Below are 16,941 nucleotides of genomic sequence, written 5' to 3'. Positions count from 1 at the left end.
CGAAAATGGGCGAGCTTTTTCTCCCCACTTCGGCCAAGGTGAGCATTCCGCCATCCTTCCCCAAATCTTGAGTTTTTCCTTCATTTTTCCCTGATCTTTACAAGTTTATAACTTTATTTTTGAAGATCTTGGAGCTTAGAACGAGTTTTGGAGCTTGGAGACCAAAAGTTGGAACTTCCCCCATCTCCAAGTTTAGATCTCCTCAACCCTCGATCTTCAAGAGGTAAGAGCCGATCTTAAGCTCAATGTATGATTTAAACAAGTTTTATGAAGTTTTAAAGGGTAGAATGCATGTTAGGGTATATGTTAAACCTATGGGTTTTGATGACTTTTTGAACAATGTAGCTTGATTGTGTGTGATTGAAATGTTGTAGATGGGGTATATGCATGTTTGAGGCCCCTAGGAACTTGTATGCATGCTTTGGTTGAACAATATGCATGTTTGGAAGGTTTGGAGGCGAAATGTGCTAAGGGAGCCAAGTTTCTGCCCTTTGGCAGAAACCAGGTTCGGCAGCCGAAGGTACTTTCGGCCGCCGAACATGGCTGGGGAGGCAGGCCTTTCGGCTGCCGAAGTTGCCCCCGAAAAGAGACTTTCGTCTCTGTCTGGCACTTTCGGCCGCCGAAGGTGCCGCCGAACCTACCTGAGTTTCGTCTCTGTCCAGGACTTTCGGCCGCCGAAGGTGCCGCCGAAAGTGCCCTGTTCAGCCATTTCTTGCATGTTTCATGTGATGTTTTCAAGATGTTTTAGGGGGTTTTTGGGGAGTATTTTAGAGTCATGTTCATGTATGTTTGGTGCCTCATTTGAGTCCACCTGTGTAGGTTCGGACCCGAGGAACCGAGACCCCCGGTTGTGAGATAGTCGTTCAGAGTTCGTTGCTAAAGCTACAGTTACCATGTGAGTGGAACAACCTCTTAAGCTTTAAAATAAATGAATAAATGAATGAATCATAAAGCATTGCCCATGCATCATTATGCCATGCAATATTAGGTTGTTTGCACTAGAATTCACGAATATGTTGCATTGCATACTTTGTTGTTGATGTGGATGAATGTTGAATGATCCATTAGCCCTTGTATGTCATGATAGCCTATGTGAGTCCAGGTGTGCCTGCTACGGCTCTACGCCCCTGGCACTATGACTGATTATGGAAGTCCGGGTGTGCCTGCTACGGCTCTACGCCCCCGGCATGTATAAGTAAGAAAGATTGGGGCTAAATGGTGACAAGTTCATCCTTGTTGTGAAATGTTTGTGTTATGGCGCATACATGAAAGCATGAACAAGAAAAAGAAAGAAAAAGTTAAATGAATAATAATATACCTAAAAATGGAGGAATTAAAACAAATATTTTTTTTAGTTTCTGCTCACTGGGCTCTAGTAGCTCACCCCACTCCCCTTATCCCCAGAGTTGCAGGTACAGGATAGATCAAGAAGTCGGCTAGAGTGAAGTCAAGTCATGTATGTTGTAATAGATAGTAGTGGACATGAACATGATGTAATAAGTATGTATGAACATGTAATGTAATGAATGATTTGATGATGTATTGAGGATTATAGTAGTGCTTGATCTAGAGGTGTGTGAATCCCCATTATGTACAGAGTGTTTAATGAGTAATGACTATGATTATCCAAGCTGATATGTATGATGATGATACCCCATTGGAGTATTTGATGAGGACTCCAGTGTGGGGTTTATGTATGATTTTGTTCATGCACAGGTTTTGCTTGGATAAGAGAAAAGAAAATGTTCTTACAGATCATGTATATGTTGTTATGTATGGGATTCCACAGGTTTACAGGAGGTATGTAGGCTTGCTACGGGTCCCGGCGGCCTTAAGCCGATCTGGATCCTAGCGCCGGTAACGGGTCGGATTTCCGGGTCGTTACATGGCTCCTGGGGTTTGTTATCCTGTCGTATTTATCTAAACTTGACAGTTTGAATTTTGTAGGAAAGGTTTCTCAAGGATTTCCTTCGATAGGGGCAAATCATCGTCTAGGCCATAGTCTTCCTCCTACTCCTTTTGGTACCTTTGCACATCACGGACCGGCTTCCAATCGATATCTTTTGGAGTCTCGTCCAATGACTTTTCATCCTCTAGCTTGGCCTTCCCTTTTGGACTGTGTTTGGATCGGTTCAGTCCGAGTCATTAGGGTCTCGATGGAAGCCTCTTCCCTTATTCTAGGAGCCATGAATGAGGTATCCTCTCGAGCCTTATACTGCTTGAGAGTTGCATGCAACTTTTTAATATACGAGAGCATTTGCTCATTATTTAGATTATTGAAGTCTGCCTCATTGACCATAGAATGTGTGTTTTATCTATTGCTAGGGGTGGAGTAAATGATGACCCCTTTGTTGGTAGCAGATTTAGTAGCAACTCGTGAATTGCCAGCCATTTTAGAGAAAATGAGGAAACAAAAATGTATCTTTTAAGAAAAAATGAATAGGAACCGAATTTAATCTAAATGAATAGGAAGAATTTAATAGATATCACGGTAATGGAACCAAATGATGTGGCTGGAAATAGAGCTGAACTATAATAAGTCAATCTACAAAAGGAAAAATGTGAGGTGGTTGGCACCTATGCGTAGCCACTCCAATGCTAAAGCTAATAAGTTGATAAAATGGACGAACGTAATGAATTGTTTTTTAGCTTAGAATGAGTATGGAAAAATGCATATCTTAAACTTTATACAATATTGCTTTATACTGTAAGAAGATGAAGCTAATTATTGAATATTCTGAAAATTCAACTGGTATCGATTAATGGATAGGAGATCCCGCATTTATAGGTGTAATGAGGATTTGTTAGATTATATCTACTAACGATAATTTTATCTAAATGTTCAGTCTATTTTGGAAAGAGCAAATTTTAGTAAAGTACCGAGTGTTACGGTATTATGCTCTTCTTTTCTACAAGTAAAGATGGTTTGATATTAAATTTAAAAAAAAATTATTTTAGATATTATTAAAAATTAATTTTAAAAAATATTTTATTATTTTGATATTATTATATGAAAATAATTTTAAATTATTTTTAAATATTTCCTCAATGATATTAAAAAATTATTTTTTTAGTACAATTAGAAACAATTATTATTTGATTCAAATCCAAAAATTGATAAAACAATTAGAAACAATTATTATTTGATTCAAATCGAAAAATTGATAAAATTAAATTAGTCAAAAAATTTGATTAATTTTTTATTACTTTCGATTTAATTTAATTTTTATTTTAAAAAATTTCAATTATTTTAATTTAATTTAATTTTATTAAAAAATTAATAAAATCAAATTAATTAATAAAATCAAATTAATTTATAAATAATAATATTTTATTTTTAATAATATAAAAATTAAATTAAATTAAAATTAAAATATTTTAATTAAATTTTAGATACTAATAAAAAATAAAAAATTTATTAAAAATTTAATTTACGAAATAATATTAAATTAAAAGGGAGATTTACAATTTAGTTTCTGAGTATTGTCATTATTAACAAATCAGTTCCTATATTTTTAGAAACCTATTAAAACGTTTTTATCTTTTCTCTCCGTCAACGAAATAGTCCTTCCGTCTATTTTTGCCGTTAAAAATATAGTAAAAGACTAAATTTCCCCATTATTTTCCTCCTCCTCCTTCTTCTTCTCCTTCTTTCTCCTTCTTTTTCTTCTTTTTCGGAGGAGTCGGAGAAGGATGAGGAGAAAAGAAAAGATAGAAACTATTTCGTTAACAAAAAAAAAAAAAAAACGATAAAGAGTTTTTAAAGATGTGAGAAAAGATATGGATTATTTCGTAATGAGAGACAATTTCGTTGACAGAAAGAAACGATATGGAGAGACCACGGGAAGAAAGTATAAGAACATTTTAATAAATATGATAAAAGATAGAAACTATTTTATTGACAGAAAAAAACGATAAAAATATTTTAATAGATATAAAAAACAGATAAAAATATTTTAATAAATTTTTAAAAATATAAAAATTAACTTATTAATAATAATAATATTTAAAAATTAAATAAAAAATTTTATTTGACGATAAAATTAAATTTTAAAAATTTTATCATTCCTCTATTTTTTTCCTAAATTATCGTTCCTCTACTTATTAATAATAATAATATAGAAATTAAATTTTAAAAACTTTCAATTTATCTGCTTTCATTTAATTTTAAATAGAATCAGTAAATTCCTACCAAACCCAACCAGAGTCGTATTTCTCTCTCAACTCTAAACACAGCCGCCCGTCCTCTTCCCTCCCCACCTTACGCCTCTCCGCCGTTCCCTCTGGTACAGCCGCGCGCCTCCCGCCGATCGTCCACGCCGTCAACGCCGTCGCTCTGTCCGTTGGTCCTGGTTGCTTCTTTGCTCTCCTCCACCGCTGCCTCTGGTCCAGTTCCTCTGCCGTCCGGTGCTGCTCGTGTTCGCTGGTCCTCGTCTTAAGTCACGCTGCTGCTGCTCCTTGCCACTCAACTCTACGTCCTCGGTCACTGCAGGTTTGAATGGGTTTTGAGATTGTAATTTACTTTAAAAGATTTGTGAAACATGCTTGAGCTTCTAACAAGTCGAGTTCAAACTTAGCTCGAACTCAATGAAATATATTCTGACCAAGTTAGAGCTGGAATCGAGCTTGACCTTGAGCTTGAGCATTAGCTTGAGTTTGAGCCTGCACCTGCATAATGATTCATGAGCCAATCCTGAGCTTTCTAAAGCTTGGCTTAGTTCGATTATGCCCTTAGTTTTACTGCAGTTCCTCTAAATAGGTGGGAGGCCAATTTATTATTTGCCAAATTAAAAAGATTCCTAGAAGAAACTAAACCCTGAAAAACCCTGTTTTCAGCATTGGCTGTCCGTATCGGTAATTCTCTCATCTGCTGTTCACTGATCAGCATTTTTATAGATCATTGCAACTATAAGAAGTGAAGTTAATTTTTTAACATGAAAGCTTTATTTTTGTGTTCAGGTATGGAGAAAGGAACCTCCTTTTTGTTCGCAGGTATCAGCTTCGATAAGAAGAAGTTTGCCAACGATTTTGCCCGTTTTAAGGTAATGTTTTGAAATTTTATATATCCATGGCTAGCAGTTTGAGGATATCTGAAATCATTAGTTTTTGCATTCTGGGTGTGTGCTTTATGCCATTATGCGTGTATAGGATACAAAACAAGGTAATGGTGATGGTCCAACAGATGATTTCAATATCGGAAAACGTGATCCAGAGGACGTGGCAGTCTCAGTTAGGAAGCGGAAACGAAAAATTGCGTATGTCTCAGGTAAAAAATTAATTTTTGTGTTTATTATGAATGTAAATTTGAACATATGTTCAACTAGCCGCATCTAACTTGCCCTTAAATTGAAAACAGAAGTGGTGGAGGGATTCAATGTCTTTAAGAGTTCAAAGTCTGTGTCTTTACCATTTGAGGAACAGAATGATCAAGATGAAGAAAATCAGCCTTCCAGGAAGAAGAAAGAATTAAATAAGCAAATTGAGGTGTTAAATTTTTTTCTCCTAATTCTTGTCCTTATCTTGATGCATCACCATCAATGCTAATGATGTTATGATGTCCTTCTTGATGTGATCAGCAAGATGCACTTCTAAGGAAAAAACATCACATTCACGTGTCTGGGAGTAATAGTCCATCCCCGCTTCAAAATTTTGCAGAATTATCCTCCAGGTGGTATTGCATCTTATTTTAGTTTATTTTTAGAAAAGGTAGTCTTAAATACATATATGATGCTGATATAGTGATTTTACTTGGTGGCTATTGGAAAACACTAACTACATAGTTTATTGCAGATCACATAAGCTGGTGTTTGACATGGTTTTCTTATTTATTTTGTCATCTCCATGATTGTTGTATAAAGTGTTACTAACTAACCTTTATTCTGCTTGTTACATTTATCTTTGTTTGCGAGTGAGTCATTCAGAGGTAAGATCATAGTCTTTCATCCATAATGAATGGTTAAAATACAATATTATTCTGGTCTGCATGCTATCAAATTCTATGGACTTGGTCTTTCATTTCCTTATGTTTTATTTTGATATTCTCATTGTCTTCCTCTTATTATGTGTTTAAGTGTCCAGTTTTCACTATGGTGAGCAGTTTAAAATCAGTCAATTGCATTCAGTGTCCCCCCTCCCCCCCTCTCTTTTGGCACTGAGATGCATCTATCTTTCTTTTGCTTTTATAACTAAATGAAAATTTATTTGTTGCATTTGCAGATATGGATGTGACTCATATTTATTACACAATTTGGCTGAACTTGGATTTAAGGAGCCAACACCGATCCAAAGGCAGGCTATTCCAGTACTCCTATCTGTATGGTCTTTCTTTTAAGCTATCTTCTATAATGGCTGAAACTATTCTCTCTCAATTTTTTCTCCTGTTAGAATTTACTTGCATAAGCAAATGACAAGGGATCAGTTAGATAGGCCTCGATGTTATTGAAAGTAACTTTAGATTGCATTGGTCTTCTGGTAAAAGTGCTTCTTATTGTCATCATCTTTACTTTTGCTATTGGTTGACTTTGTGTTTTAGGGCCGAGAATGCTTTGCTTGTGCTCCTACTGGATCTGGGAAAACCTTGGCTTTTGTTTGTCCAATGCTTATGAAACTTAAGGTACTTTTTAGGCCTTTCGACTACTGGAAATGTGTTAGGTAGAAGCCTCTCATATGTAACAAAATGCTAATTCACTAGTTTTTCTGATGAATTTGTCCACATATAGCATGCATCAAAGGATGGGATTAGAGCCGTTATCTTGTGTCCTACACGGGAATTAGCTTCTCAAACCACTAGAGAGTGCAAAAGAATGGCTAAAGGGAATAAATTTCGTATTAAGCTAATGACAAAAGAACTTGTGAGAAATGCTGATTTTTCAAAGCTGCTGTGTGATATTCTTATATCAACACCACTTCGATTACAATTAGCTATCTGCAAGAAGAAGGTTGACTTAAGCAGGTGGGTGCTCATTGATCATGTAATTTTGTGTTGATGCAAATATGCTATTCTGGTATTTTGTTAAGAAGTAACCAATATGTCACCTTATCTTTCTTTCTTTCTCCTTTTCGTTCTTTAAAGTAAATATACCATTCTGCTTTTCTTTAACAAGTAACACATTGCCTTCTCTCTCTTCCTCCTCCTCCTTTGATGCAAATATACTATTTTGGTATTTAATTCACAAGTAACCAATAAAAGCCACCTTATCTTTCTTTCTTCTTCCTCCTCCTCCTTTGTAGATATACTGTTCTGGTGTTCTGTTAACAAGTAACAAATACTTCAACTTATCTTTTTTTTTTTTTTTTTTTTTTTTTTTCCTCCCGAGTGTTGTTAAGGCGCTGAAAAGGTACCAGGCGAGGCGAGCGCCTCTCCCCTGCCTCACTTGGGCCAGGTGAGGCGCATCTCTCGCCTCGGTACTATGTTACTGTTTTCTTTTTTTTCTAATAAGTGCAAAGTAGAGCAGCAAACGGAGGACGAAGATGAAGAAGAAAGAGAAAGAAGATGGAGGGATATGGGAAAGTGTATTTTTAATAGAAAATAATAATTTTTTTGGAATCTTTTGACTTCTCCTTTTACTTTTTTACTTATTCTATTTTAGTGGGGGTAGTTGGAAATATAATTGTGGAAGATAACTTCTCTCCCTTTCTTCCTTTTCTCCTCCCCACTCTAGCTGCCTGCAGCAACTTCTTTTTTTTTTTCTTTTTTCTTTTCTCTTCCTCCTTTTCTTTCCTTTTCTTCTCATCTTCCATAAATCTATTAGCTTCTATCCTTTACCCAAATATGTGAAAACAACTTTTTTCTTTTTTTCACAATTTAGGTAATTACTTTATGTATTTATGTTGTTTATTGCTTATAATTGAATACATTATTGATTTATTTCTCTTATATTTCAAATAATATGTTTTCCTCCTTTGAATATGGGTGTTCATTGATGTATTTGTATGTATATATATGTGTATAAAATATATAAAAGAATTTTGGCTTTGACACCTTTTCAAAAAGGTCACCTCTCGCTTCTCGCCTAAGGCGATAGGGTACTCTCTTGCCTCAGTATTGCCTTTCACCTTAACAATATTGCTCCTCCCATTCCTCCTCATTGAGTGGTGAATGCGAAAGAATGCAAACTAGAGAGATTGACATTCCAAGGAGTATGTGCTCATTGTTATGTGCGTATACAAAGATGAGTTTGGGACATGCTCGTGATTTATGCAAGAATTAGTTCATTGTTTTGTGTATCTCATCCTTATTTGGGCCTCCATGCATACTTTATTATGCATAGAAATAAAATGCTGAACTTTACACACACACACACACACACACACATGCTCTTTCAAGGTGGCACTAACATAACAGGATAAGAATGCTATTTGATTTTTATGGATATTCTTTTTTTAAGGAAAGGCAAGATAATGATGTCAATATATTTTTGGAGCAACTCTGTTCTGGGATAAAGGAAGTGTTGTCGTACTTGTATGTCACAAGATATTCTATACAAAGAAAATGAATATGCATAGGGAGTACTTCCATAATCTTTGTTTGTTATGCAGGGTTGAGCATCTTGTTTTGGATGAATCTGATAAGCTGTTTGAGCTTGGCATGTTAAAGCAGATTGATTATGTGGTCAAAGCATGCTCGAACACCTCAGTAATACGTTCACTGTTTAGTGCTACTTTACCTGATTTTGTTGAAGAGCTTGCACGTACAATAATGCATGATGCTGTTCGAGTGGTGGTTGGCAGGAAGTGAGTATTACGTTTCCTCTTCATTAGGACGAAGTAAATCAACTTCCTTTGATATGCATCATTTATATGAACTTTTGACAGGAATACTGCTTCTGATACCATCAACCAAAAATTGGTTTATGCTGGAAGTGAAGAAGGAAAGCTCCTTGCACTTCGTCAAAGCTTTGCGGAGGTATGTTGCTAATGTTCACGTGATTAACATCCTTTTCCTCTTATTCTTATAAAGGCTAGTGCTATTTAGTCCACATGCTCTGAGCCATCCAAAGGGGAATGTATATATCTGTATGTTGGGGTTAGTCATCATTATTCATGTCATTCTTGGCCAAGCAGTTTCCATTGTGTGCATCAGCTTCCAATAGATTTTTATATCTGCATAAAATTTAACATAAATATTTCAGAAAATCTTTCATGTTACTATAATAGCAACAGTAGCTTGGATCTCTGTTTGTTAAGATATGGTAATATATTTGGTTGGTGGTTTAGGATCTTTATGAAATACACATTACTGTAGTTCTATGCAATTTTCTGACAGTTTCAATTTTCCGACAGCATGTCTTGTATGGTTATTGTGATATGCAGAACTTATCCATTAAACCTTGTCCTATATTGTGATATGCCTTCCATTAATTTATTAATATTGCTTTAACTACTTGGCGATTTTTTGCTGTCTTAACTAAAATATTGTTTTCTTTGTATAATGTGCTTGGAAATAGAGTCTGAATCCACCAGTGTTGATTTTTGTTCAAAACAAGAAACGTGCAAACGAACTATATGAAGAACTGAAATTTGACAGTATCAGAGTTGGGGTTGTCCATTCTGATTTGGCCCAAAAGCAGGTATTCTTATTAATGGTATCTCCTATAATATTAGATCTTTTTTCCCCTCTAATTTCACATTTGTACTATACAATGAGGTCAAGGAAGATTGATGAGGTCCGGTCTTTTACAGTCTATGAGAATTGTTAGTTGCTGTCATTCTTGTTATGCTTCCCAGCAATTTCAGCCTGGTTTACACTATTCTTTTTATTTGAACTCAGCGTGAGAATGCCGTTGATGACTTCAGAGCTGGCAACACGTGGGTCTTGATTGCAACTGATGTTGTTGCCCGGGGTTTGGATTTCAAAGGGGTCAATTGTGTGATTAATTTTGATTTTCCAGATTCTGCTGCTGCATATATTCATAGGATTGGTATATTTCTCAACCTAAAACTTCTCTTTACCTTAGTTATTATGGATGTGCAAGGCTCTTACTTTTCATTGCCCGTGTATTCTAGATGTTCAGTTGTCAAATGAGTTTATTTAAATTGTCTTGATCAATATTTAGCAGCCAGATTCCTCTGTTCTGAGTTCCATTTTCCTTTGGCAATCTGATAAGATTTATTAGCTAATTTCCTATAAAGCGAACATTGTTTATTTCCAATATTTGCTAGATAGCGCAGACATTGTTGAAGCGTATTGGTAGTTGCTTTTATCATATGAAATTTAATGATCCCTTTGAATTTTGAGCCCTATGGTTTTTAGATGCTCAAAGAGCACTGGTCCTCTTGGCTGGGGGAAAACTCTCTTCTAATGCCAATGGCAAACACAATGCCACTGGTAGATGATGATACTCGTGCTGTATACTTATGGATTAATTTTAAGGATTTGTTCTTGAAATGAATGGTTCAGAAAGCACCGGTTTTTGCCTTTTGGGAAATTGTTTGTGTTTCCTAACTTTGCTTATTTCCCAACTAGGTCGGTCTGGCAGAGCAGGGAGGACTGGAGAAGCTATTACTTTCTACACAGAAGATGATGTTCTTGTTCTGCGTAATATTGCCAATGTAATGGCAGCCTCAGGTTGCGAGGTTCCGTCTTGGATCATGGCTTTGCCTAAAGTGAAGTGGAGGCGGCACCGACCAGAAAGAGAATCAATTTCAACCAATCCAGAAGATCAGGAAGAGTAAAACAATGATTAAACCAAAATTGTTTTGATGTATGTTCTTTGTAAGAGTTTTGTCATATAAGGTACTGTTAAAATCTTTAACAGAACATATCCAACTTAGCTGTCCATCTCATAGTTTCTAATATTAGAAATATTACCTCAAACGATGACCGACCTGTGCTCAAGTAAATTTTGATGGCAAGTGTTAATTTATTGACTTAATAAAAAGGTTAAATATAGGGAAAATTACTTATAAATTCTTAAGATATAATATAATTTTAATATAATTAATGGATTTATTTTTTTATTTTTAAAATAGAATATTTTCGTTCTGAAATTTAATTATATTAAAATTTAAAGCTTTTTTATAAAATTTTTTTATTAAATTAATGATTTACGTATACAAAATAAATATAATTTAAAAATATTTTTATTAATAATAAAATAAAAAAATTATTATATGTTTTCAATTAAAAAAATTTATTAGTTAATTTATTGATTTTGAAAAATATATTAAAATATTTTTAAAATTTTAAAAAGTTTATTAATTAATTTTTTTTGTTAATTTTGTTGTTAAATATTTTATTTTTTAGTTTTTATAATTTTTAAAAATTTATTAGTTATTTTTTAAATTATTAAAAAGTTTAAAAAATTAAAGATATTAAAAATTTTTTTTATAACACGTAAAGACGAAAAAATTAATTAGTAGATTGTTTAAAATATTAAAAATATTTTAATATAATTTTTTTAAATGGCAAGCAATCACATTAAATGGTATCAGACGTAATAATAATTTTTTAGTTTTAATAATTTAAATTTTATATATTTTATTTTTTATTATATTTATTAAGGTTGAATATTGAATTTATTGAAATTTTTATTTATTGGTGGAGATTGAGATTTTTTTTCCTTAGATTTTAATGGAATTAACTCTAGGATTTAAAATTTTAAAAATAAAAAATAAAAAAATAAATATATTAATTATATAATACCTAAAAAATAAAAAAATATTTGTTTTTGTTTTAATTTGTCATTGTAAAACGTAGGAAGAACCTTATATCTTGTAGTGAATGACCGACGAGAGATTAAACATGCACTGTAAACAAAGACAATTTCCAGGCATATGTTTTGACATTGGTTTACTAGAGCATTTGCATGTTATGCACCTTGCTAGTGTATCTTTCGAATGATGACATGGACACCATGTTCCGGCTCTACAATCATTCTGTAAGTAGGTGAATGCCTGTATTTAGCAGACAGGGAGAGACTGAACTTGGAAACAACAAGGGAGAGTACAACCTTCAATTGAGCCATCGCAAAGTTTTTGCCCAAGCACAAGCGAGGACCAACTCCGAATGGAATGTAGGCTTGAGGAAGTTTACAAGCCTTGGAGACACCGCCAGCGAACCTCTCAGGTTTGAACTCGTTGGCATCTGGTCCCCAAATTTCAGGATCTCGATGCAATGTTGGTATCAGAGTCCATAAGCACACACCCTTCGGAACAAAAATATTTCCAATTTGGGTATCTCCAAGTGCTTCCCTTGATACAAATGCTGCTGGTGGGTACAGCCGTAGGGCCTCTTGAATCACCATGGTCACCTGCAACAAAGATTTCTCGTTTTGACCTGCTAAACCTCTTGGAGAAGAAACTAATTAAGAAACCATGGATAATTGTAACTGCTTATATACCGTTTTTAAGTGGAGAAGATCATCAGCAGGGAAGCCATCCTTGCATACTTGAGCCAGTTCTATCCTGATAGGATCTTGCCATTCTGGATGTAAAGCAAGTAGCATCAAGCACCAGGAGGCCGCAACAGCAGTCGATTCATGGCCGGCAAAGTATATATTCTTGCAGTTATCCACAATGAATCGCTTGGATGAATCCTTTCCAAGATTTTGGTCATTAATGGCCCCTTCCAGTATCAACTGCATTAAATCTTTCGATGATGATGTCTCTTGACACTCTCGTTCCCGTTCTTTCACTGCAGCCCAAATCAATGACTCGACCTCTCTCTCCAAACTGACTATCTCGTTTAGCTTCTTCACTGGAAAAAATCTGTACAGTGCAAATATATGTTAAGGAGTACTCGTAATAAACTATACAAAATTCATGTCAATATCATATCCAGGGAAGTTTAAATATATTTAGCTTAGAAATGATTTTATGTATGTCTAACTTAAACTAGTGTACGATTGGTTATGGTGGATGTTGATGATTTGATTATATATATATATAACCGCAAATCACAGGATGAGCAATGAACTGGATGAGCAATGAACTCCATTATAATTTACAGTGCATTGGTTTGACAGGTACGAGAGTATCCATCGCATATGGGAGGGGAGGGAGGCAGGGAGCTGGGGAGACAAAAGCAGTGAAATACTTGCCAGCGATTAAAAAGAGTACCTGAAACTATGGCCAGTAACTCCGAAAAGGATGCTTTGTTTGGAAATGGCTTTTTGCATAGTTCTAAGCAAAGAGAAGATTTGTTTGCCTTTGGTATATGAAATCCCAAAACAAGCCCTTGAGATGACTTCTGCTGAGAACCTTCTCAAGTCCTCATCTACTATAACATCTGCTGCCATGCCACCTTGTGCTTCAATGCACTCTTCCCATTTCCTCAGCAATGGTTGGGCTGACTCCACCATTAGCCCCACCATCCCCTGCCAGTTAATTCATGGTCCCAATTTAATCAGACAAAATAACTCTTGTTTTGAAGGACCTTTTACGTTATGCAATACAGGGTCTGCTGCTAGCTATTATCTATTGATATATGACTTCGATTATTTTCTTACCTTGACCTTGTCCATATAGAACTCGGGTGCGACAATTTTCCTTTGTTGAGCCCAGAGAAGGCCATTTGATCTTAAAATGCCATTGCCGAGCATGGGTGCAAGCCTCCTTGTTACGTAACAAGGTTTGCCTAAATCCAAAGTCATGCTTTGATTCATTTCCTTCACTAGCTCAGGCTGATTCACGTACAAGTGTTGCTTCATGCCGGTTGAATACGTGTACAATGGACCTGCATTATTTTCCAATCATAAAAAACTATCATGGATTCAAATTGTTATTACTTATTATTATTATGTCTCGATTCAAGTAATTGGCCACATGTGATATCCAAATTCAATTATTGATGGGCCTGGTTTTGGAATTTGACCCACCCATGCCACTAGTCTAAACACATTGCCAGCTCTCAATTTTTCACCTACTAATATTAATTACAAAAAAAAAGGGGGTTACGTTGTCACTCAATAATTACATATCATCAATGAAGTTCATAATACATAACAAAAAAGATCAAATATAATTTAAAAAGTTGAAATAGAAAAGGAAATTATATATCTGGAATGGTTGTGACTAACCTCAATACAGAGTATAATAATTTATCAAAGATTGCATATCTCTAATTTAAAAGCACATGTAGCTGAAGTCATGAGGACCCCTATTGCTTCACAGTGGTCAAAATCAAACTCCATTGACGAAAGTTATTTGGAGTTGGAACGAGGGGTATATATTAATTCCTGATAATGATAATATCTAGTACTAGCTAGCTAGCTAGCTCATCCCCAACGGATTGATGCAATTAATTACTCCACTGACTTTAATTTGAAAGTGAAATAGAAAGGGGTATATTACATCGGTTATTCATTATATATATATATATACACGCACGCAAGCCAATGGTTCGGGTGGTAGATGACATTCCTCATCATGGTGATCTTTTCAGAGGGATGTGTGCATATATAACCTGCCTAAGTAGATATTCGTAACCATCCATCAATTTTCTTTTTGAAGGATATAATTCAACCCAATTTCAAAGACACTCTTCTTCACATCAGCTAATTAAATTAAGATAAATAATTTTAAAATGGTCTCCAACAGAGTGGAAAGAGAAAGGAAATTCCCCTCTTAGACTCTACTGGACCCAAATTCCATTCTTAATTACTCTACTGGATCCATCCATCAGTTGTATGACAAGAAGGACAATAGTAAAGTGGAAATTAAGGATGGTGATCAAGGAGAAATTTGAGATCTAATCAATATGTGGTTGTGTCAATATTACCGTATTCTTTTCTCCATCTTTCCAAGTATGGGAAGAGGGTGGAAGTGTAGTCATGGGCTATTAACTCGCCATGACTACTGGACGCCTTGCCTTTGATGATCTTGGATTGGATTTTCTGCATCTCAGGTAGATTCCCATATAAAAACGAAGGCCGTGGTCCTTGGATGCCTTGCATTCGAAGCTTCCTTCTGATCCAATTCGACTTTAGCATCACAATTCGATGAAGAAACAAGAAAACCAGTGCAAGAAGAGCTAGGTAGGAAACCACTGTCGAAAGAGTAGGGAACTCCATTTCTTCTCCTTGTGGTTTTCTTCTACTTAATTTGTAGTGCTGAACGAACCAATTTCGGCTAGATATTGCTGGGCCTAAGAGATCAATGAATAAAAATATATAATGTTGTGAAAGCTATTCTGGCTACTTATTATATATCACTATATGGAGAGAGAGAGAGAGAGAGAGAGAGAGAGAGAGAGAGAGAGAGAGAGAGAGAGTAGATTGACGTCAAAGTGAGCGGATTAGCTCTAAGCAAGTAGAGTCCAAGCTACAAATAGAAGGATGATTGGACATAATGGACTCACTTCTCAAAGAGAGTTTTACTAGCAATTTGAGAATGGAGATAGGGATGTAAGCTAATTAATTATTTTATATGAAGCTGATGGCTGATTGATACATCCATGTCTTTTTATCAATAGTGTACCTACCAATACATGCCTTAATCATTTGTGTAGATACGTGAATGTATGGATTGAAATCCGAGAGGGACTTATGTGAGGACATAAATAACACAAGGCAAGCTATTAAATCTCTTTTAATACATAAATTTTATAAAAATATATTTATTTAACACTTGTGATGACTGAATATGTCAAAGTTATTTATACACTAACTTTTTTATTATGGTTTTATAATTCAAGAATTTTAACTGTTGTATTTTTTTATGATTTTAAGGTCTAATAATTATACTTTTACGAAATTTAAGTATCAATTGAATATAACAAATAATTCTATATATATATATATATATATATTAAATATAAACATGAATTTAATATAAGTATTCTATTTTTATTTAATAATACATATAAAAATATAAATTCAATGTAAATATTCTATTTTTACTTGATAATATATAATACAGTATGTATAGACGTTAAAATAGATATTAAATATACAAATTAATTATATGTACATAATAAATAAATATCGATAATTTAGATTAAATTTAATTTGGATGAAATCTTTCTCATTTAAAAAGAAAATTTAATAATATAAATTATGATCGGTGCTCAATAAATAATGAATGGTATTATATATAAAAATATGAATAATCTAATAATTAAACATTTGTTTTTAATATAGAAAATTTGAATTTAAAATTTAAAATTTTTGATTTTTTAAAATATCACAAACAAAAAAGGGAAAATTAGTTAGGTACTAGATGCTCTTAGGAAGTAGCTAGGACAAGACAACCACCACCAGTAGATACCTCATTAAGTAGCTAGATTGCTAATGATGTTTAATTGGGGAGAGGACCACATTGAGTTATCAATCAGCATGTGTGGAGTGGAACTTGTTCTTGAGCTGTCAGGAGGTCACATGAAGACCCCAGGACTACTAGTGGGCTAGACATATATAATTAAAAGTAGCTAGCTAGAAGAAAACTGAAGGTGAGACTTGAGAGTACAACCGGCCATGGTCCGTTCAAATTATATTGAATCAGATCTGTTTGAGTTGATTTGAGATCAAATAGAACCAATGATTTTAGTTTATACATTAGCACCGAAGAACGATATACGAGTTGATTGTAGTTTCCTTTCTTAAATCTGAATCAAAATTGGCCTAGATCACCAATTGAAATCAGTGGTTCTAAAATGAAACAGACACTATTTAAACAAATATATAATTTTTTTCAATTTATATATGTATTCTATATATTTTAAAAATTAAATAAATAATTATAAAATATTAATATTATTGTGATTTTTAAAAATTTCAAATCAACACCGAATTGAAACGTATTAAATCAAAATCCTTTCAAAACAACTCCATTTTTCGAGTAATAATTATTCCAACTAAAATTAATTGTTAATATAAAGCCAATCAAACCAGCACCTCCGGTATGAATTCAGAATGAAACTGGCCCATGGCCAGGGTCTAGGTGAGAGCCTCAACAACCCAATTAAGGCGGTGATTTTCCTCCTGGAAAGGAAAGATTTGGGAG

At 34.3% G+C, this 16,941-nt stretch overlaps 2 protein-coding genes across 4 annotated transcripts; one reads left to right on the top strand and one right to left on the bottom strand.

Annotated features, from left to right (window-relative positions):
- The first annotated feature begins 4,161 nt into the window (after nucleotides 1-4,161).
- Nucleotides 4,162-10,816, top strand: LOC110607441 (DEAD-box ATP-dependent RNA helicase 57). Of its 3 annotated transcripts, none has more exons than XM_021746546.2 (13): nucleotides 4,163-4,492; nucleotides 4,960-5,042; nucleotides 5,149-5,266; nucleotides 5,360-5,484; nucleotides 5,577-5,668; nucleotides 6,217-6,313; nucleotides 6,533-6,613; nucleotides 6,720-6,952; nucleotides 8,539-8,733; nucleotides 8,815-8,905; nucleotides 9,447-9,569; nucleotides 9,770-9,920; nucleotides 10,466-10,816. In XM_021746546.2, the coding sequence occupies exons 2-13, from the start codon at nucleotides 4,962-4,964 to the stop codon at nucleotides 10,672-10,674; spliced, it is 1,596 nt and encodes a 531-aa protein (XP_021602238.1). In that variant the 5' UTR covers nucleotides 4,163-4,492; nucleotides 4,960-4,961; the 3' UTR covers nucleotides 10,675-10,816. The 3 variants fall into 3 exon arrangements, with proteins under 3 accessions (XP_043817015.1, XP_021602238.1, XP_021602237.1); XM_021746545.2 differs by having other exon boundaries at nucleotides 5,357-5,484; XM_043961080.1 differs by lacking the exon at nucleotides 9,447-9,569 and having other exon boundaries at nucleotides 4,162-4,492; nucleotides 5,357-5,484.
- An 897-nt stretch (nucleotides 10,817-11,713) lies between these two features.
- LOC110607438 (cytochrome P450 714A1) lies at nucleotides 11,714-15,178 on the bottom strand. Its single transcript, XM_021746542.2, has 5 exons — nucleotides 14,720-15,178; nucleotides 13,449-13,675; nucleotides 13,060-13,316; nucleotides 12,342-12,708; nucleotides 11,714-12,251 (listed from the first exon to the last, which is right to left on the bottom strand). The coding sequence occupies exons 1-5, from the start codon at nucleotides 15,009-15,011 to the stop codon at nucleotides 11,823-11,825; spliced, it is 1,572 nt and encodes a 523-aa protein (XP_021602234.1). The 5' UTR covers nucleotides 15,012-15,178; the 3' UTR covers nucleotides 11,714-11,822.
- Nucleotides 15,179-16,941: the final 1,763 nt, after the last annotated feature.

Source organism: Manihot esculenta, chromosome 10 (assembly GCF_001659605.2).
Source record: "Manihot esculenta cultivar AM560-2 chromosome 10, M.esculenta_v8, whole genome shotgun sequence".
Classification (NCBI taxonomy): Eukaryota; Viridiplantae; Streptophyta; class Magnoliopsida; order Malpighiales; family Euphorbiaceae; genus Manihot; species Manihot esculenta.
This window is presented reverse-complemented; position numbering and strand designations above follow the sequence as displayed.